This window comes from Microcaecilia unicolor, chromosome 6 (assembly GCF_901765095.1).
Source record: "Microcaecilia unicolor chromosome 6, aMicUni1.1, whole genome shotgun sequence".
NCBI lineage: Eukaryota > Metazoa > Chordata > Amphibia > Gymnophiona > Siphonopidae > Microcaecilia > Microcaecilia unicolor.
In genome coordinates, this window is record NC_044036.1 from 293230224 (window position 1) to 293253757 (window position 23534).

Genomic DNA, 23534 nt, shown 5'->3' on the forward strand with positions numbered 1-23534 from the left:
GGGAACTATATAAATGATGTAAAAGTGGATTTTATTTGCATTGTGATATAAATAAAGTACAAAAAGTAATTGAAGTCACAAATAAGTAGTTACTTAATTGCTTAAAGTATTTAATCAACATAACTAAGAAAATAGGGAGAGATCTCATTATTGGGACCTAAATATTTAATGGGACAGAGTTCTCTCTTATCTGTACCCTTCTCCTCCATTTCCAACTCCAGACTCCATTCCGTTTATCTTGCTGCACCATGCGCCTTGAATAGACTTTGAGTCAGTACGTCAAGCTCCGGCGCTGGCTGTCTTCAAATCAAGGCTAAAAGCCCACCTTTTTGAGGCTGCTTTTACCTCCTACAGTAGCTACTACTGAAAAAGGTGTGAGCAAAAATACAAACTCCTAACTTCTACTCACTAGTTCAGTTCCCATGTCTGTAGTATCATTCCCACCTTAAGTAATTCCCTTATCCCTGTTTTGTCCTGTTTAGATTGTAATCTGTTGAGCAGGGACTGTCTCTTCATGTTCAAGTGTGCAGCACTGCGTACGTCTAGTAGCACTATAGAAATTATTAGTAGTAGAGAATGTAATGCCAACATCTTGAAGAAGCCTAAATTAGATCCTCTACAGCTTATGAATTACTGCCCAATATCTAACCTACCTTTTCTGTCTAGAAACAATTGTTTTTCAGCAACTTAGACCTTTTTGGAATCTATAAATGCCTTACATCCCCGGCAGTCAGGATTTCAAACTGGCTTTAGTACTGAGACTGTAGTTACTGCACTATTGAGTGAGCTTCACAACAATCTAGAGTCAGGTAAAATCGCTCTAGTAGTCTCAGACCTCTCAGCCACATTTGACCTGATTAATCATAAACTTCTTCTTTATTGCTTGGCTTTATTAGGAATTACAGGAACAGTCTGTGATTGATTGATTTACTTTATTTCTTTCACAGCGATCCTTTCAGGTTATTCAATCAGCTTCTCATTAAGACTCTTTTCCATTGACGCGTGGCATGCCTCAAGACTCCGTACTTTCTCTCACTACTCTTTAACTTCTTTGTCAGCCTCATTGATTCAGTCTTTGGAGATTAGAGCTTATTCTTAATCTGATGATTTCTTAATTGTGTATTATACTAGTAAATTGAACCATAACCTCCGACCTCTCCAACACTGTTTAAATCTGGTGGCGCAGTGGCTACTTGAACACCGTCTTGTTTTAAATCCTGATAAAACAGTGGCATGCAGGATCACAGGTTCTGTTTCTCTGCCCTCAGGTAACCTCATACTGTTTAACAGGTTGGTTGTTGCAGCTTCATGTTTTAGATATCTTGGTATTATTATTGATTCTGTGTTGTCATTTTCCACCCAAATTTCACATGTGATTAAGACAGGTTTTTTTCTTTCTGTGAAAACTAAGGTCAATTAGATCTTTACTTAACTTTGACTCACTTTGTACTCTGTTTGCTTTTGTACACTCTAGATACAACTACTGTAATATAATTTATGCTGGTATTTCCAAATCAAATTTGAAAAGACTCCAAACCTTACAGAGTACAGCAGCTCGACTGATATCTGTAAGGCAGATCATTTTGATCATGTCTCGCCTCTCTTATGTCGCTTAAATTGGCTTCCTATTGATTATTCTCAAATTTAAGATTCTTATTATGACCCATAAAGTACTGCATACCAGCACTCCAGCGATCTATCTGTCATCTCTCACAATACCATATACTCCCACACACATTCTGCATTCTCTTAATAATAGGTTGATCATTTCTAATCCTAATAGGGTCCGGTGGGAGTCTGTGAGGGCACGTGCTTTCTTTTTTCTTGTGCCTGCATTATGGAACTCCCTTCCAAGGTATCTCTGGCTGGACACTTCTTATCCTTCTTTTCGTAAAGCTTTGAAATTGTACTTTTTTAAACTTGGTTTTGGGATTAGAGGATAGTCTGTTCCTGTGGTGGGAGACTGTTTTTTAAGTTTGGCTGTTTCAATTTTATGCTTTATATATAAGTGGTATGTAAGGGATGTATGTTCTGTGTGATTGTTCTTTCCTGTTATATTAATGATGTTCCTTTCTATTTCCTGGAATTTTTTTTTTGTATATGTAAACCACCTTGATTTGTTGCGAGATAGGTAGTATATGAAATGAATAAACGATAAACGATTTTAATTCTCTTACATTTGGGGGATTTTTTTTTGTTTATAAATCTTGAATTTCTTTTGTGACAGTGCAACATGCCAGGCATTGTGAATCCAACAGCTATGAAGTCCCTCTGTTGTGCAATTTACCTCTTCCCTACTTATTCAAATAAAGTGGAGAGACTTCTGTAAGTCTGCACTGTGCAGCTTTATCAGCAGATAAAACTTAACTCATGAAACCTTGTAAGAGAGAACTACAAAAGAGGAGAACTCCCAAGATTTATTTATATATAATTATTTTATATTGCAGATTATTACAATTATGCATTATGGTGTACAAAAAAAGGAAATACCAACAATCAATGACATGAATACATCACTAAACTAATACTCTAAATTATTAAAATCAACCCCACTGTTTACTAAAGCGTAGCTCAAGTTATCTGCAGTAGGGCCCAGTTTATTCCTATGGGCCCTGCTGCAGATAGCTCAAACTAAGCTTTAGTAAACAACCCTTCAAATGTCTTTATCTGGATTCATGTACAATAGTTATTTCCCAGTCTCTGGCTAGCTTATAATTTTAAATTGGCAACTGAGACAATAGAGGGTTAAGTGACATGCCCAAAATGACAAGAGCTGCAGTGGGATTTTAACCTTTGTTTCCCTTGTTCTCAGCCTGCTATTCTAATTCGCAGTGGCACTGCTGGAATGGACATTATCCATATCCCTGGAAGACAGCACAGTGACCAGTGCATATAAACGAAAGGTTACCTGATTACCCTGGTCAGTGGGAGAGAACTTACTGGCCAGAATCAGCAAAGGCACATTCGATACAAAGTGATATTATCAGTTAGCAGAACTATTATAAAAAGTGTCAAGAGAATATCGATGATGCAAGTTCTGTTGATTTATACATAAGAACAACAGCACTCAATCCACACAAGCTTCACGCATACAGAGGTGGAAATGGCAGCTCAGGAGATGGTTGGAGCCTGAAAGAAAAGGAAAGTAGTAAAACTTCTGTGGACTGGATCTCTGCATCCTACCTATCCCCCACAGTGTAAGATCAATAGCTGGGAAAGCATAGATACTGACATAAAGCCAAAGCACATCTCCTTCCTAAATCACCAGCTGTATGTACTCTGCCCCACGTCAATGAAACAGACCCCTTCATTGATAACATCAGGTATACCTTTCCTTTAATATCCTTCCTCATCGACGGCATAGGTACACTAAAACTGAGACAAGGGAAGGTGTGTGGAAAGGTGGTGGTGTGCCATTAGCTGCTCAGAACTGAATGAAGATAAATTAGTTACTGACCAGAAACAACATCAGTGCTGTAATGTCCTGATTAATATATTCAGTCAAACAGGGGAGCAGCATGATCAACACAACTCTTCCAAAAACACCATGGAGATGGAGAATATCATGCACACTTATTCCATAAATAAGCTGATATTAAAAATGTTGAATCAACATTTTTAAGGTTTCAACTTTTTTATTGATGGCAAACACAATTTGTAAATATTCACCTACTGGTCAAAATAAAAACACCAACATTTCAACTTCCATAAACAAGTTAAAGGATAAAATCCGTCATCAAACTTTTACAATTTTACCCCCCTCTCCCACCCACCATCCCTAATGTATTGAATTGCAAAAGATTGTTGGTACGAGACATAGTTAACTCTGCTAACAGCCATTCCACATGGGATACATACATTACAAGAGAGTTTGCTTATCAACAATTCGTCAGCTGTTACAGTCATTTTTTAATATCAACTTATTTATGGAATAAAGTGTGTATGACATTCTCCGGCTCCCTGGTGTTTTTGGAAGAGCTGTGTTGATCACGCTACTCCCCTGTTTGACTAAGTGCACTTGTAGTGGATCCTGTTCCTCCACCTTGATTGTTGACCCCTACTGATAAAGCTTCCTCCTTTTTCTATAGGGTTCATGTTGAAGAGAAAGGGTGAATGTTAATTGCACAACTCAGCTTCGAATACCAGTTCTCGGGAACCATCTTGAGTCCTAAAGCACTCCCAGTCAATACTGTAGGTGGCCCCAGAGTGCTCCCAGTTAGGGCTTTCAGGGACCCCCAAACTCTCCCTTACCAGTTGTCAGGGCTCCATTGTGTGTCTTGCGATTCAATGATATGGAAAGAGTATGCATGGCGAGACTTCTCAGAACTGTTTAACTCACTCTTATGGACAACTTCTCCGTGGATAAGCACGAGTCCTCCTATTAAAGTCAAACGAAAAAAATTACAAATTACTAGTTTGTTTTTTTAATATTAAGACCTGTTGCTGCTGCCATCTCAAAAGGTATAAATATTTGTTTTAGATGGTTTTATCCTACCACTTTTCTCTTACTACTTTGGGCTTCCAACTCAGTTATGATCCATTTTTACTGAGCTATGATGTCATTGGCCTTAATTTACAACTCTCTGGGTATCTTCCTTTTATTGAATCCTCTCCCTTCTGTGTCATCCAGACATTGCACAACCATTCTTGGACCAGGAGACACAGACCCTGACAACCTTGGAAGTTCCCATACTCACAACTGCAGTCCAATGTCACTGCTGTGCAGTAGCTGAGATGCCCTCTGACATATCCTTGCATCTTATCTTCCATCTCTACACATGCAGTATGGCCCATGGAGCAGGAAATAGATATCTATTCTAGAATTAAACAAATCTAGGGAAACAACCAGTAGATATGAGAATATAGAGGGTGTAGGTGCACATGGCTGGAAGGGGGATACTAGAGCAACAGTGCATGTAGATGAACATGGGCAGTATTTGTGGGCTTTGGATGAGCAAGTATGAACATGTTTGGGGGGTATCAAGTACACATGTGTGCGTGGGATGTTTGTGCCTGATCAATGTACAGGGAGTGAATGGGTGTACTATTCTGGGTTTGTACAGTCCACAAAAGCAGAATATATGTCTTCTTATAGTTAAACAGGCTTTTATTCTTGCCACTTTAAAACACAACCTGATGTGGCCACGTTTTGCCTCTCTAGAGGCTGCATCAGGGATTATCAACTGTGTGGTGAAACATAAAAAACATACATTTATTAAAAATGAATAGTAACTACACCATAAAATAAAATACTGTCTCAAAATTAACATCCACACTAAAGATAAGATTATCAATTTCCAATATATTAATACACATATAATCAATATTAATAATATTAAAAAGCACAAACTCTCAACACTTATAAAGTCAAAGGCACAAGATAAAAACAATGCACAAAGAATATGTTTCGTTGGCCAAGTATATGTTCCCAATACCATTAAAAAAAAAAAAACATTTGTAGACTGTCCCATCTGGACCCCCTTGGCTGGAAACAATAGGCCTATTTAGAAATAGCCTTTCCTAGGCAAAGGGATTTGAATAGCCTACTGTATTCATAGCTCAGGAAATTCAATAGTGGTGGGAGGTCCTGTTGCTGCTCTTAGATGCAACATCTGCCTTACCTTTGACACTGTAGACCAGAGGCTCTAGCATACCAAAGTAGAGGCATTGGAGGCGGTCCGCCCCAGGTGCAGGCAGCAAGTGGATGTGATGTGCAGCTGTCAGCTCTGTTGGTCCCTTGCCCCATCTGATGTCAACTTCCTGTTCCGGGAAGGGGACCAACAGATCAAACAGTCATGCAACTGCTCAGTGCACCCCCTTGCTCGGAGGAGGGGAGTGCTCCACCCCAAGAGGCAACCAAGGAAAGGTATGCCGTGGTCATCAGGGCATAGCAAGCTACTCTGGTTTTTAGGATATCCACAATGAATATGGATGGGACAGATTTGCATGCAGTAGAAGTAGTGCATGAAAATTTCTTTCATGCACTACCTCTACTGCACATATTAATTGAGGGTATCCACAGAAAGGCGGTATGCCAAATCCTTGACCCTTTACCTTGTACTGTCCTATTTGCGAGCAATTGGGGTGGGTATGGATGTAGTGAAATGGTTTTAGTGTTTTATATTTTTGGACTGATAGAATACAGTAGGTAAGGGAGGAGCTGGGCTGTTCAAGTTGAAAAGACCTGACTTTAGGAGTTCCTCATGGATCCTTGCTATCCCCCATCCTATTTAACATTTACCTATAGTGAGGTCATCGGGCATTATTACTCCTACTGAATTTATGGTGATCACATCCAACTTTCTATTTGAAACCTGATATATATCATCTAGCTCTATAGTCACAGGCTACATATAACCTTTGAAAACTGATTTAAAGTTAAAGAAAACCAAATCACTTTAGTTAGTTGTGTCTTAGATCCTAATCCAGTAGTACAATTACAGTTAGATGAACTCAAAATGACTTTAACTGAGGAGTGTGATTTTCAGCATCATCCCTGGTTCTAAGTGATAAAAGGTACATCTAGATACTGGAATAAGCTTTTTTTTTTTTTATCGGGGATGGTCTGTTGCTTGAAATTATTTCTGCATTTATAAGATTTTAGGATTTTTAGGGAAAAGAAGAGATTGTGGATAGGTAATGTTTCTATTCCCTTATACTGGCTGGGGTGAATTACTGCAACTCAGCTTATGTGGGTCTTCTGCACTCCTAGTTTATATTTTACAACATAACCAAAATACAGCAGCATGTATCATCCATGGCTACAGCTGTAGGGACAGAACAACAGTTTCACTTGTTTCCCATCATTTGAAGAGTAGCATTTAAGATTTTGATGCTCATGTTTAAAACTTTCAAGAGGCAGGGGTGCCACTTATGTGAAATCAGCTTTTGAATGAACGCAAAGCCACTTAAACTCTCAATCAGCTGGAAGGCCTATGTGTTCATACTGGTGAAAAACCTTGATGAAATGGATTCTTCCTTATATAAGAGCAACATTTAGAAATGCACTTCACCCTGAAGGCCATATGAAAAAAAACAACAACCAACTTTCTATCCTTTCATAAAATAATTTGGACAAATTCCTGCTGGAAAAAATCTATAAACCTTTGTTAAAGTAGACTTGGAAATTTACTGCCTATCCTGAAGCAACATAATCAGCTTTTTGAGATCCTGTCAGTTGACCTGGACTGTTTGCTATCTTATTTTGATGGATTTTTATGTTTGTGATCTATTGGGAGCAAATATTTTAGAATTAGCAGAATATATATAGTAACATGCTAAATGATGGCAGATAAAGACCAGTATGACCATCTAATCTGCCAAATAAGGTGATTGTAGTTCTACCTGCCACTCTGTGCAGGTTACTCCTCCCTCTCCATGCCTTTTATTCTTTCCAATCCAACAGAAGTTGTAAAGAATTATACAGAAGAGATCAAGAATGTCTGTCTGGTGACAAATTAACTATCCAAAAATGTAGAAGAATAAAAAGAAAGCTTGGCAAGTAGATAAAACTGATAAAAAGACATGTTCAAAGATGGCCAAACTGAAACAGGGTTTCCAGAGAAATAAGCACCCCAAAAATGGCCCAATGCATTTATATGGGAAAAGGAGTTCCAGCTGCTGGACCATACAAACTTACATGCAGTGAAATGTAGCAGTTAAGCAATTCCTCCTTTGAAACTGATTCTCCCTGTTCTATTCCCACCCCCATGCGCCAGTGGCGTAGCGGGGGGGGGGGGGCTGCCACCCGGGGTGAGGCGGTTCGCCGTTGCACCCCCCCCCAGGTGCAGCACGATGACACTCCCCCTCGGCGCATTGACACCCCCCTCCCCCCGACCAGCTCCCGCACCCTACCTTTAAAAAGAATGTCAAAATCCGAGGCGAGGCGCAGCCCCTCGCGCCTGCCCTGCACGTAAAAGAAATGTGGACCGCCGGGCCTTCTCTCGCTCTGTCTGTCCCGCCCTTGCGGAAATAGGAAGTTGCATCAGCGGAGGGCGGGACAGATAGAGCGAGGGAAGGCCCGACTGTCCACATTTCTTTTACATGCAGGGCAGACGCGAGGCGCTGCGCCTCGCCTGGGATTCCGATATTCTTTTTAAAGGTAGGGTGCGGGAGCTGGTCGGGGGGGGTGTTGATGCACCGAGGGGGGGGGAGCTGGCAGGGAGCACCCCCCCCCGAGCTGACACCCAGGGCGGACCGCCCCTCCCACCCCCCCCCCTTGCTACGCCAGTGCCATGCACTACCCCCCCCCCCCAAAAAAAATGTCCCAACCACAAAACCAATCCCTGCAATTGGTTTATCCCCAAAACTACTCCTGCAACTTGACCTACTCTCTCACACTCAACCAAACTGCCCATCCCTCCCCTAAAATGCCTTCCTCCAAATGCTCACCCCCTGCAAACTGCCCCATCCCCAAAAACTACCCATTCAATTGCCTCACCAACCCACAAACCAATGTTTTTTTAATACATACCATAACACTGCCACACAAAAGGCAGCACTAATACAGATATTGAACCACAACTTACATATACACACATACCGTACATTTGCATGTACAGATTTGGATATTACAGGGATTTGCCTTATTGGCCCTTCTTTCCAATATCTACAATGTTTTCATTGGGAACAATTTTTTCAGGCGCTACACTACAAGTAAGTTACGGAATATACGCTGATGATATTTAGTTCTTTTTTCCCCATCTTAGATTCAAATAGTGAGACATCAGAAAAGGTAAAATTATGTTTAGATATAGTGGGCTGCTGGATGGATGAAGACAAATAGGTTGGTCCTATATCTGTTAAAAACTGAAATTATGATGGTAGGAAGGGAGGCACAGTTGCTACACCCCCCGTGATGTTTACCACTGGAGACATTCTGTGAAAAAGGAGATAAAGAGTCTGGGCATTGACCTAGAATCACAAATGACAATGCAGCAACAGATAGGACAAGTAGTAAAAACATAATTTTTTTTCAGCTCAGATTGATTAGTAAATTATGACCAACGTTGAGTGCTTACAATTTTAAGATGGTGCTCCAAATTTTGATTTCATCAAAGCTCGATTGATGTAATGCATTGCATTTAGGCATTGCTAAATACAATGTAAAGCTCTCAGATCATTCAGAATTCAGAAGCAAGGATGATATTGGGATATACCAACTGTGACTACATAACACTGGGGCTTAAACAGCTGCATTGGTTGCCAGTGTTGTATAGAATACAATACAAGGTTTTAATTTTTGTTTGTCAATCATTTAGTCAATCTGTTCCATTGTATTTGGCACTGGCAGTGAAGTTGCATAAACCAGGAAGACACCTGCAGTCAGAACAAAGGAGACAACTTTCAGTTTCTTTGATGCCTGATACTCATTTTGCAAAAGCTAAGGTGGCTGTTTTTGGTTTGTTTTTCTGTAGCAAGACCACTGTTATGGAACAAGCTGCCTGGATATTTGCAGTTATGTACAACCTTGCAGCACTTTCAAAAGGCAATGAAGACACATTTATTTTTGCAAGCTTATTTGAACACCTAAACATGTTGATCTGTAAGATCTGAAACATGGAAACATATAAAAATGTAGGCAGGAGAATCCAAAATGGCTGTACAGTGAAGACGCTGGTTTGATACACTTTTACCTTTAATTTCTTTCCTGGTATTTTACCAGTGGGATTTCTATTCCCCTAATGCCCAAGCGGAGAAGCAGGCTCGGTTGCAGCAAGATTTCCCTTTGGTGTGGCAAGCAGTGATTACCAGCTTTCAGCTGGGCTGACAGTGAAGTAAACTTTGGTCCTTGGGAGCGAGGTTTCACTCAGCCCCGCTGAACCAGCACCTTCCCCACAACTGCAAGACCCTGTGGCATCGGGCTTGCATCAAACTAAGAAGTCAGCATTGCTTGACGTGAACAGGGGTATGCCAGTTCCTCAGGGGTTATGGCGGTAGGAACAACACTGAGGGAAAGGATTCAAAGTCTTCAGCCAAGCGATCGATTCGTAGAGGGTCTGTCAGGCGAAGAGGCAATTCCAGCAGTCCCACCCTTGAGAGACCCTCAGAAGTGACCCTCAAAATCATCTGGACAGCACTGGATTACATCTACAAAATGTGTGCAGGAGTTTATCCCCTTGTTCAGCAGCACACACAAAAAATTGCCAAATGTAAAGAGGGGTTGAAGACTCAGATAAGTTGAACTTGTTAGATTATCAATTACAGAAGTCTCAGAGTACTCAAATGACTTTGGTTCAAGCTAAACTTATATTGCAGCGGAAGATAGAGAATTTAGATAACTTTACTAGACATTTAAACTTGCGACTTCTGAATTTTCCAAAGGTTTTGATTGCTACACCTAAAGAAACTCAAGCCTGAACTAGATAAAACCCAACTCACTATACTGGACTACCAAAGACTACTCTACCACAAATGAACTTTAACACAATACCACCCTATCTCTAATTCCGATAATGAACTCCTTATAACTGACTGCTTAATCTACTATGTCAATCATGTTCTAATGTAATACCACGTGTATCTCTCACTCCGGAAATGGCGATCGCCATGACGGAATAATGTAAGCCACACTGAGCCTGCAAATAGGTGGGAAAATGTGGGATACAAATGCAATAAATAATAAAGTATAAAGATGTATTTTATAGATTCCGGAAGGAAAAATTGAAGTATTCCAAGTCTGACTGTGGACTTCCACCTCTACATAAAATATATTATTTGTCAATTCCTAGACGTACCAGTTCTCTGCTGGCAGCTCTTATTTTTGTTGTTACATTTGTACCCCGCGCTTTCCCACTCATGGCAGGCTCAATGTGGCTTACATGGGGCAATGGAGGGTTAAGTGACTTGCCCAGAGTCACAAGGATGGAAGTGTCTTCTAATAATCTAAATATAACCAATATCTTGGAAAGTTCAGTTGAGGAAGTAACTTCAAGAACCACATTGCTTGTGACCTTTGTTTTTCAGCATGACAAGGAAGCACTATTGCATCTCTTTTTTTTAGACCCCACTGAAGTCCTTTTCTTCAATGGGAAAATTTCTGTCTTTCAGGACATTACCAAGTGGACTTAAACTAGGCGGAAGAAATTCCTGACTTTGAAACAGCAGGTTGTTTCTTTGGAGGCTAAATTTTAATTGAGGTATCCTTGTAAATGTTTGATCTATTTAGATCATCATTCATATGTTTTTTATGATCCCTCACAACTGCAATTTTTTCTTGAATGTAGAGGAGTGACAATATTGTGATGGGCATGAGAAGGCTTATCTTCTTGAAGTTCAGTCTTTTTTTGGGGGGGGGGGGAGGGGCCTCCATTGTTTTTTGAAGTTTAGTAAACTGGAAAGGCAATATTCCTTCTAAAATGTGAATTGTGATCTCTGCCTTCAATGTGGTCTGACAGATAGTCTCAGTAATTATTTTCTTTTCTATTTGACTGTGTGTTTTATTTTTGTTTTATCCACTGAATGTCTCTCTCCTGATTCAAATTTCCTTGATGTATGTTGAATCGACAAAATAAAAAAAAAGTAAGCCTATTCAGTCTGCTCATCCATGCAATCTAATCTCCCTATCACTCCCTTAGAGACCCTAAGTACTTGTCCCAAGTTCTCTTGAATTTCGATACTGTTTTTGACTCCATCACTTCCACTTCCATGAATTTATCACCCTTTCTATGAAGAAGTATTTCCTCAGGTTACTTTATTTATTTATTGCATTTGTATCCCACATTTTCCCACCTATTTGCAGACTCAATGTGGCTTACAATAATACATCCTGACAATCGCCAATCAAGAGTAGATAAAACAATTGGTTACATAAAGAACAAGTGTAACATAATGGATATAATCAATTCAATAAATCAGAAAACAGACAGATTAAACAATTCGATAAATCAAATAAATACTTCTGAGTCAATCTCCTTTCACCTTCATCCTGTGCCGCTTCATTCCAGATCTTCCTTTCAACTGAAAGAGACTTGCCTCCTGCGCATTTATGCCACATAAGTATTTAAATGTCTCTATCATATCTCCCCTCTCCCGCCTTTCCTCTAAAGTATACATATTGAGATCTTTCTGGCCCCATACACTTTTATGATGAAGACCAATTACCATTTTAGTAGCCACCATCTGAACTGACTCCATCCTGTTTATATCTTTTTGAAGGTGCAGTCTCCAGAATTGTACACAATATTCTAAATGAGGTCTCACTAGAGTCATATACAGGGGCATCATCACCTCCTTTTTCCTACTGGTCATTCCTCTCCCTATGCACCCAAGTATCCTTCTAGCTTTCACCATTGCCATTTCTACCTGTTTAGCTACCTTAAGATCATCACATTCGATCATACCCAAGTCCCCCCTCCTCTTTTATTCACAAAAGTTCTTCACCCCCTAAACAGTACTGTTCTCTCAGGTTTTAGCAGCTCAAATGCATGACCCTGCATTTTTTAGCACTAAATCAAAGCTTCCAAATTCTATATCATTCCTCTAGCTTTGCTAAGACCTTCCTCATGTTATCCACACCATCAGGGGTATCTACCCTATTGCAGATTTTGGTATCATCTGCAAAGATAAACCTTACCAGACAGCCCTTCAGCAATATAGTTTACAAAAATGTAAAAAAAAAACAAAAAACAATTGGCCCAAGAACTGAAACTTGCGGCACACCACTGGTAACATCCTTTTGTTCAGAATGAGCGCCATTTACCACTATACTCTATCACCTTCTACTCAACCAGTTCTTAACCGAGTCATTCACTTTAGGGCTCATACTGAGGGACCTCAGTTTATTTATTAATCTTCTATGCGGAACCATGCCAAAGGCTATGCTAAAATTTACCACATCAAGTGCTCTCCCTTGATCCAACTCTCTGGTCACCCAGTCAAAAAAATTAATCAGATTTGTCTGACAAGACCTGCTCCATTGGATTCCAAAAACTTTACTATTCTTCGTTTTAAAAGCATTTCCATTAATTTACTTACAACAGAAGTCAGACTTACCGGCCTGTAGTTCCCAATCTCTTCCTGTCTTGTTTAGTTTGATATGTTAGATATTTGGTTTTTATGTATGCTTTAATTGTAAATGACTTAAGTGTAAGCGGGTTATATATCTTATAAGTAAGTATACACACACATACCCACAAACACGTATAGTGGGTCACAGGCCTCACTATGGGGTGGCATAAAATATCACCTTAAGCCTGATGGCCCTAAGATGGTCTGCCTGGGACTGCACTGAACCATTGCTAGGTTGCATGGCAGCTTCAACGTCTTCTCATCAGGGCTGGGCCAAGGTTGTGCCGTGCAATTTCTCTGCTGCTCTTTGAATTGCAGGGCTCTGCATCTATGGAGCCCTGTATAGTTCAAACAACATCTGTTTCAACTACAGCCCAGATGAGAAGATGGAGCTGCCATCAGTGATTGCAGGCACAATCGCAGCAGGTTAGATTAGATGCGCCCTGGGCAAGAAAAGGAAGGGGAGCAAAGTAGAAGCTGGATGGGAAAATGATAGGGAGAGGGGGAGAAGCTAAATGGAAATATGATGGTGGGGAAAAGCTGGATGGAAATATGAGAAAGGGGGAGCCTGGATAGGACTCGGGGGGGGGGGGGGTGTGGAAGGAAGGAGAACAGAGCAGGAGCTTGATGTGACTAGTAGTAGTGGTGGGGGGGGGAAGGAGGGGAGATAGGGAACACAGCAAAAGCTGCATGTGACTAGGAGAGGGAGGAGAACAAGGCAGAAGCTGGATGTGACTTGAGGGGTAGGGAAGGGATGTGATTGGTGGTGGTGGTGGTGGGGAGTACAGTAGAAGCTGGATGTGACTAAGACAGAGAGGGGAACAAGGCAGAAGCTGGATGAGACTGGGGGAGGGGAACAGGACAGAAGCTGGATGAAACACAAGGGGAAGGGACGGGAACAGAGCAGAAGCTGTATGGGACTAGGAAGGGAGAAGGAAAACAAAGCAGAAGAAAAACTGGACTAATGGTGAGACTGATAGGAATTTTGAGGGGATAGGTATGAATGAGGATGTATCAGTGGTATAGCCATGGCTTAGGCTCACCCAAAATGTAATCTCTCTTACAGCGACATAATCGAAAGAGAAGGACTCCCATCTTCCAACACAAATCGGGAGATAGGCGTCCTCTCAGGGTCGCCCAAATTGGCATAATCGAAAGCCGATTTTGAGCGTCCTCAACTGCTTTCCGTCACAGGGACGACCAAAGTTCACGGGGGCATGTTGCCAGTGTACCGAAGGCGGGACGGGGGCGTGGTTAGGAGATGGGCATTCTTGGCCGATAATGGAAAAAAGAAGGGCGTCCTTGAAGAGCATTTGGACAACTTTACTTGGTACAATTTTTTTCACGACCAAGCCTCGAAAAGGTGCCCAAACTGACCAGATGACCACTGGAGGGAATCGGGGATGACCTCCCTTTACTCCCCCAGTGGTCACCAACCCCCTCCCACCCTAAAAAAAAAAAAATTTTCCAGCCTCTATGCCAGCCTCAGTTGTCATACCCAGCTCCATCAAAGCAGTATGCAGGTCCCTGAAGCAGTTTTTATTGGATGCAGTGCACTTCAGGCAGGTGGACCCAGGCCCATCTCCCACTACCTGTTACACTTGTGGTGGTAAATGTGAGCTCTCCAAAACCCACCCGAAACCCACTGTACCCACATGTAGGTGCCCCCCCTTCACCCTTTAGGGCTATGGTAGTGGTGTACAAGTCTGCCCAACACTATCCCCGCCTCCCAACCACCAGCTCTGGCACCCAATCTCGGCTAAGCTCCTGAGGATCCATTTCTTCTGAACAGGATTCCTTTATGTTTATCCCACGCATGTTTGAATTCCGTTACCGTTTTCCTCTCCACCACCTCCCACGGGAGGGCATTCCAAGCATCCACTACTCTCTCCGTGAAAAAATACTTCCTGACATTTTTTTTGAGTCTGCCCCCCTTCAATCTCATTTCATGCCCTCTAGTTCTGCCGCCTTCCCCTCTCCGGAAAAGGTTTGTTTGCGGATTAATACCTTTCAAATATTTGAACGTCTGTATCATATCACCCCAGTTTCTCCTTTCCTCCAGGGTATACATGTTCAGGTCCGCAAGTCTCTCCTCATACGTCTTGTAACGCAAATTCCATACCATCCTTGTAGCTTTTCTTTGCACCACTTCAATTCTTTTTACATCCTTAGCAAGATACAGCCTCCAAAACTGAACACAATACTCCAGGTGGGGCCTCACCAACGATTTGTACAGGGGCATTAACACCTCTTTTCTTCTGCTGGTCACTCCCCTCTTTATACAGCCTAGCAACCTTCTACTTACGGCCACCGCCTTGTCACACTGTTTCGTCGCCTTCAGATCCTCAGATACTATCACCCCAAGATCCCTCTCCCCATCGGTACCTATCAGACTCTCACCACCTACATTTCTGCTCCCTAAGTGCATCACTTTGCATTTCTTCGCATTGAATTTTAATTGCCAAGCCTTAGACCAATCTTCTAGCTTTTGCAGATCCTTTTTCATGTTTTCTACTCCCTCCCAGGTGTCCACTCTGTTACAAATCTTAGTATTATCTTAGTATGAGCTTGGGCGGCTGCCAGCACTGTCCCAGAGCCGCTGCTGCCAGCCGCAGGTCCCTCCACCGTGTGCAAGCTCAGTTTTCACGTGTGCGCAAAATTGAGCATAGGTGGAGGCCGGCGTCTGGCAGCAGTGGTTCAGGGACAGTGTTGGCAGCTGACCAAGTTCACTTGGTGGGAAGGAGGTCTTTGGTTGGTGTAGCTTAAGGATCACAGCACAGGTATTTAATTTACTTTGGGTGGGAGGATGAGTGTAAGGGAGCACTGGGAGGGGAGGCGGAAGATAAATGTGGGTTTTGCTTTGGGGGGGGGGGGGGCAGATATGAAATTTTTGGTCCACTTTGATCTTGAGCCCATCCTAAATCGGCTGTCTGGCTACGCTACTAGGTTGTGTTAAATGGGTTAGGATTATGAGTGAACATGTGAAATGGGGGTAAGAAATAGGGGATGAAGTATAGGGAGCGGTAGAGATGTAGTGTGAACGACTTGGAGGACTGGAGTGAAGGTAATACATATTTAAAAGGTATGGGGATACTGTGGAGGGATATAGGAGATGAAGGGGTGAGTCTTTGAAAGGGCTGAATGAGGATGGAAATGAGATTAAAAAGATGTTGAAAGAGAGGCAATAGGAGATAGAAGAATGGCCTAGAGGGAAGGAAGGAGAGACAGGGATGGAGCTAGGGCTGGTGAGGAGATTACAGGCAGTGGAGGATTGATGAGGGCAGTGAGGGTGAGTACAGAGGATGGAAATGGGGGTCTAGGGAGTGGGTGATAGAGACAACATAGGAAATTGGGGAAGGAGAGAGACAGAGAGGACAGTGGGAGTCCTACAGAGTGGATGAGAGGGATATAGGGAAAGCTGGTAGGGAGATGAGTGGTGAAAAGAATGAGACTAAGCGAAAAAGGGAGAATGAAGGGTAAAATCAGAAAGGAGTGGATATAAAGGCAAAGAAGATAAAAAGGGGGGGAACCCCATAAAGATCAGTGCCAGACAGATGTACATAAGTATTGCCATACTGGAACAGACCAAAGGTCCATCAAGCCCAGCATCCTGTTTCCATCATTGGCCAATCCAGGTTACAAGTACCTGGCAAGATCCCAAAACAGTACAATACATTTTATGCTGCTTATCCTATAAATATTATAATGGTAACTGTAGGGCGGTGGAGGTTGAGTCAATGATTAGCAAGTGGGCATGTACAAGTGATCCACCATTGGGTGAGACGTGAATAATCATGTGCAAGGTATGAGACTCTAATCCACCTAGTTATTTCAACAGCTCTTATTTTAAGGTTACTCATCTATATACACTCAGTTTCATTTTTTTGTGATATATCCTAGAAATAAGCAGTGGATTTTACCCAAGTCCATTTTAATAATGGCTTATGGACTTTTCTTTTAAGAAGATATCCAAACCTTTTTTAAACCCCATTAAACTACGTGCTTTTACTACATTCTCTGGCAACAAATTCCAGAGTTTAATTACACATTGATTAAAGAAATACTTTCTCCGATTCATTTTAAATTTACTACTTTGTAGCCTCCTAGTCCTAGTATTTTTGGACAGAGTAAGCAACCGATTCACGTGTAGAGATGGAAGGGAAGAAGACAAGTGAAGAAACAAGAAATGGAAAAGGCCAACATAGAAAAGAATTTAGCAAAAGACCAATTTGTAAAATAAAATAGACAACAAAGGTAGAAAATATTAAATTTATTTTTATTTAATATTTGTATTTGTATTTTTTTATTTGTTGCATTTGTTTCCCACATTTTCCCACCTCTTCGCAGGCTCAATGTGGCTTACAATACATCATGAATGGTGGAAATATCATTAGAAAATACACATTTAGTGTAAGAAGGATCTTAGGTAACATGATAATGAAAAACATGTTAGCAATATAACAAGCAGGTATTGTAAGACAGTTCTGAGTGTATGTGGAGGAGTTGTGGAGTTCATATTTATTAATCTTTGTGGTATACAGTAGTTTTCAGAAGTTAGTTAGTTCGTAGATCGTTTTTAAGTTGCGCGGCAATGCGTTCCATAACTGTGTACTCAAGTAGGTAAAGTTTGACGCATGCATTAGTTTGTATTTTAGACCTTTGCAGTTGGGGAAATGCAGATTAAGGAATGTGCGGGATGATCTTTTAGCATTCCTGGGTGGTAAGTCTATCAGGTCTGACATGTAGGCTGGTGCATCTCCGTGAATGATTTTGTGAACTAGGGAGCATATTTTGAACATGATGCGCTCTTTGAGCTCTTTATCTGCCATTCATGTTTCTCATCCACTTCACCACAGTGGTCTCAAAGGCTGCGTTGTAAGCACCCCCAAACAAGCCAAACACACCTAACTCTTCAGCCCTCTTCAAGTAATTGCAAGATTCTCCACATATCCAGACAGTGCAAGTGCCTCTCCACAGGACAATCTCTGTACTTTTTAAGGACTGAAATGTGTCCATGTGAAGAAATTTACATCTTGTCTATTTTTATATTTAGCAGAGTACAGGAGAAAAGTATTTCTGTTTATTTTTTATGCATATTTTCATTGCTTATAGAGTCTGGCTTTCTTGGGTGTTGCCATTTCAGTTTTTGTCTGTATGTTTTTTGTTGTGATTCCCCTATTTTGTATCAGGTGAGGGCAGTGGCGTAGCTACGTGGGGCCTGAGGGGGCCCGGGCCCCCGCAGATTCGCCCCTGGCCCCCTGCCGACGACCCCCCCTCCCGCCACCAACCCTCCCCCACCATCGCCGCCAGCCCCGCTACCGCATGATTTACCTTGATTGCTGGCGGGGATGCCCAAACCCCGCCAGCCAAGAGTGTTCTTCAGCGCTGGAGTTAGTAAACTCCGGCGCCTTCATTCAAGAAAGTTCGTCTGAAGGATCAGCTGGTTTTGACGCCTTACGTCCTGCACCGTGCATGTAGCCCCGTGCAGGACGTAAATGCGTCAAAACCAGCTGATCCTTCAGACGAACTTCCTTGAATGAAGGGTCTTTATGCAGAAGACCATGGTGTCTTATATTGCTAATTTTTTTTGTAACTCTTCTTTATTGGTTCTAACACAAAACAATTACAACATACCAGAGAAGCAATACTTAGAATAGTTTAATCAAATCCTATATAATAAAACGCACCTCCAACATTCTGAAGCTGACTGCATGGCTGAGGCATTCCTGCTCTCTGTATCCATATCCTGAATTGACATCACGTACTTCCGGGTTCGTCACAAGCAGAAGTGACCAACCACACGAGGTTTCTCGGCTTCAGAATGTTGGAGGTGCATTCTATTAAATAGGATTGGTCAGTTCCTTGAAGCACAGCCAGAGCTCAGCGTCCTGCACAGTAATGCTCAGACACCAGAGAGAGGGGGGGGGGGGGGGGCTGACACCAGAGAGAGGGAGGGGGGCGAGGTATCTCTGTCACACACACACTCTCTCTCTCACAGTCAATGTCTTTCTCTCTCTCACTCTCACACACAGTCTCTCTCACGCACTCTATGTCTCACACTGTATCACATAGTCACTCACACACTCTCTTGGTCTCATACACTCAGTCTCACAGAGAGTCTGTGTCTCACACACACTCTCTCTCTCGCACACACTGTTATCTGTGTGAAACACACTCTCTTTCACACTGTGTCTCACATACGCACTTGCACACACTCTCTCTCTCGCACACACTGTTATCTGTGTGAAACACACTCTCTTTCACACTGTGTCTCACATACGCACTTGCACACACTCTCATTCTCACACACACACTCTCTGTCTCACAGACACACTCGCACCCAGACTCACTCACTCTCTCTCTCTCTCTCACACACACACACACACACACTCGCACATTCACTCTCTCTCTCACACACAGTCACTCTCACATACACTCTCTCAAACATGCACACTCCGAGGAAAACCTTGCTAGCGCCCGTTTCATTTGTGTCAGAAACGGGCCTTTTTTACTAGTTTTCAATAAAACACATAATCCCCAGAACCCCCCCACCCAATCTCCCGCTTCTAGTCTGACTAAAGAGTTGTGTGGATTGACTTTAACACACAACCAAGCGTTTAGTAACTGACTTCTGGCTAATGGGGTTAATGTAGTCCAAAATGGCTTCCACATTTGAGTAAAGCATCTACCTGCTAGAGAGTCCAGATCTTGCACTTTGCGGCATTCCATGGGGGCCTGATGTATCATCATAGATCTCCATTGCCTTATAGAGGGTGGATCTGTTGCCAACCATTACTTCAGAATACATTTTATTTCCCAATAATGTTGCATGTTTCAAAATGCATGCATAACCCTTGGGTCCTGGTCTAGCATAGTAAAATTGGTCAAAAAGCATATACTTTGTTGGCCACCATCTCCAGTGCCAAAGGACCGAAACCTGATTTGCCACAGCAGGGCATGCTCAAAACATATGGCCCAGAGTAGCAGGTCTCTGTTTACATCTGGAACATGTGTCATCTGGTCTTAGTATAGCTAAAAAAGCTCTCTGTAGAGATATGTACATCCTTAATAGGAATTTATACTGAAGTTCTCTATAAATAATATCTCATAAAATATGACCACTTTGCAGAGTACAACTTTTAAATTGTTAACCTGTTAACTGAATATTCAAGTCTGTGTTCCATTGAGTCATGTAATGTTCATAGTCCCGTAACATAGTAACATAGTTAATGATGGCAGATAAAGACCTGTACGGTCCATCCAGTCTGCCCAACAAGATAAACTCATTTTACATGGTATGTGATACTTTATACGTATTACTGAGTTTGATTTGTCCTTGCCATTCTCAGGTACCGGGACACGTTCTTGTAGTTCTTTATGACATCACTTAAGTGGCACCAGATTTTAAGCATCCAACCAATCAGTGGCGTAGCTATGTGGGGCCTGAGGGGGCCTGGGCCCCTGTACATTTGGCCCTGGCCCCCCTGCCGACGAACCCCTTGAACCCCCCTCCCACCACCAACCCTCCCCCGCCATCGCCTCCCGCCCCACCAGATACCTTGTTTGCTGGCAGGGGTCCCTGAACCCCGCCAGCCGAAGAGAGTCTTCTTCAGCGCCAGAGTAGCGCCTTCGTTCAACTAAGTTCCTGGTGTGATGTCCTGCATGGGGCTACATGCACGATGCAGGACGTAAGGTGTCAGAAACAGCTGATTGCACCAGGAACTTCATTGAACGAAGGCGCTACTCTGGTGCTGAAGAAGAATCTCTTTGGCTGGCGGGGTTCGGGGACCTCTGCCAGCAAACAAGGTATCTGATGCGGCGTCGGGGTGGGCGGCGACAGCGGGGGAGGGTTGGTGGCGGGAGGGGGGGTTCAAGGGGGCCGTCGGCAGGGGGGGTCCAATGTGGCGGCAGCGGCGGCTGGGGGGGGCGGCTAAACAGTGCCCCCCCACCTCAGGCTCTGCCCCCCCTCCCGGCGAGGTCTGGCTACGCCCCTGCAACCAATATGTCTCAACCAATTTCTCATGAGAGAACAAGGAAAGCACACCTTGAGGAATAGTGTCATCATAATGACTTAATTGCCCATAAGAAAACCATGTCAGATTAGGCAGGCTATATGTCATCATCAACTCTTTGAAAGACCTTAGCTCATTTTATATTGCTAATTTAAAAGTGGTGGGGAGAGGGATTTGATGTATAGAAATGTAATTTTGACTTGCCCCTCTATCTGTAGCTTGCCCCCCCCCCCCCCCCCCCCCCCCCCCCGTTGCTACCCAAATTCTTCTGTCTAGAAACGCCACTGAGTGGAGTTAGAAAGAATTGAGCTATACTTTGCATGCTTTCCCCACATGTTTGACAATACATTGTCAATACAAAAATTTCTTTTTGGGAATTTTGAGTTAAGGTAGGAACTGACCTCAACCTGGACTTCTGTAACCAGGTTGAGGACAGTTCCTACATTAACTCCGCAAAAGGAATGTACAGAGAAGTTGTCATGAACCTTTATGGTCCCTGAGTTTATGTGTGAACAGAAGAATCCAACACTTACCTTTCTTAACAGGCAGAGACACAAACTGTGAATCTGGATAATTTTGCTCTGAACCAGTAAATTGGGTTTGTGGAAAAGAACCTGATGATGTACGAACCATGCGTCGGGTGATACCGCCTGCAGAGCACAGGGGAACAATGTACAGAATCTTAGAACATTCACATGCAGGAGTCTGCAGTGCATTCAGCTCAAATTCTGCAAAGTTGTAGCAGGCTAGAGGAAGAGGAGAGTGGGAAAGCAGGTTGAGATGAGGAGGTGCAGATTAGTCTTTGCTTACTGGTGTGGGACTGGGGAATAAACCAAAGGCATCCATTTTCTTCTGTTGAATCTTCCACAGCAATCCAGAACCCTATTAATCGTCCCAGTGGTTCTGTATGCAGAAATGAAGCATCCTGGTGAGGTGTCACTGAAACCAGGAGAGAGATGTGAGAAGAGAAACCCCCCAGCTTCCTTCACCCAAAAATACAGTGTTCTCTCATCTGGGCTTGATATTCTGTTCTTTTGGAGATGTCATTTACCTCCCCTGATGTACCTCCCAGTATTAGCTAAATCCCTAACACGGAATAGCTCTTCAAGTGTCCCAACACTGAGTAACATGCAGTATGCACTCAAGCTACAATTTCTGTTACAGAAAGATGTCTCACCTTCTCCACCGATGCCAGGTTGCTGCAAAGGGAAAGATTGTAGAAATAATTTATTTATTTTTTTAATATTACCAAAATGTCTTTGCTTTAATGGAACACAGTCACAAAAAAGAGGGTAAAACAGCATACAAGTATAAACAGAAACAGAAAAAAGGCAACACTGGGCCTTCAGGATAGAGATAACATAGTAAATGACGGCAGAAAAAGACCTGCATGGTCCATCCAGTCTGCCCAACAAGATAAACTCATATGTGCAACTTTTTGTGTATACCTTACCTTGATTTGTACTTGTCCTTTTCAGGGCACAGACCGTGTAAGTCTGCCCAGCACTATCCCTGCCTCCCAACCACCATCCCCGCCTCCGACCACTGGCTCTGGCACAGACTGTATAAGTCTGCCCAGCACTATCCTCACCTCTGGCTCTGCCATATATAACGGACGACAGTTATCTCTATCCTGAAGGCCCAGTGTTGCTTTTTTTCTGTTTTTGCTTTAATGGAATGCAGTACAGTTTTGGTGGTAGGTACCTTGAAGATATACATACTCTGGACAATCAGAGGCCTCACCAGTCCTAATTTCCTTGCCAGCTCCTACAGAAAAGAGTAGCATACTGCATTAGAAATAGAAGGGTCCTAAACCATTTGTTCCCCTACTCTATTTATCTGCCAGCTCTTTGCTATAAAGACATAGGTTGTCTTTCCCCAGAATGAGGAATGTCAGAGTTGTGTTAAATTTGATAAATGACTGCAGAGAAGTGAACCAGAACAGAAGTGTCTGCCACAGAATACTCTAGCAAAAATGCTGGCGAATAAAACATGTGATTCAATAAGGCTAAGTATGAGCTCAGCTGTTCAGAAAATGCTCAGAGGGAAAAGGTGATGAGTCAGACAACCTGCGTATCCAAGCAAAGTGCAAAGACTCATGGCATGAATGTGTTCAAGGAGGGAGAAAGAACATCAGACAGCAGCTGGACTGGGATATACAGTTTTGGTTGCCTAAGTAAACAAAATATTAACATAGAAAAGAATTTAAAGAGCAGCACCAAAAATCTGCAAGTGAAATAGAGAAATTCTACACACACTCAAGCTTCTGCAGCTGAGATCTATCCTTGGTAGAAAAAGTGAGCAGACTGGATGGGACAGCTACTATAATTTATTTTGTGAGAACAGTACTGAAGGGATAACACAGTATTGTACAAATGATTAAAAATACAATTCCAGGACAGCAGTTCTCAACCCAGTTCTCGGTTCATGCCCAACCAGTCAGGTTTTTATGATACTCAAAATTAATATTCGTGAGATAAAATTGTATGTGCTGCCTCCATTGTATACATTTAT

General features: G+C 42.5%; 1 protein-coding gene across 1 annotated transcript in view; it reads right to left on the bottom strand.

Annotated features, from left to right (window-relative positions):
- Window positions 1-2416: 2416 nt before the first annotated feature.
- The window catches only part of PHYHD1 (phytanoyl-CoA dioxygenase domain containing 1), a 38785-nt gene continuing 17667 nt past the window's right edge, over window positions 2417-23534 (bottom strand). The window contains exons 6-11 of the mRNA XM_030207876.1: window positions 22725-22787; window positions 22198-22219; window positions 21831-21959; window positions 21554-21670; window positions 4252-4378; window positions 2417-3129 (exon numbers count right to left, since the gene is read on the bottom strand). Of these exons, the coding sequence (XP_030063736.1) occupies window positions 3084-3129; window positions 4252-4378; window positions 21554-21670; window positions 21831-21959; window positions 22198-22219; window positions 22725-22787 (504 nt within the window). The 3' untranslated portion in view covers window positions 2417-3083. The remainder of the gene's footprint in view (window positions 3130-4251; window positions 4379-21553; window positions 21671-21830; window positions 21960-22197; window positions 22220-22724; window positions 22788-23534) is intronic.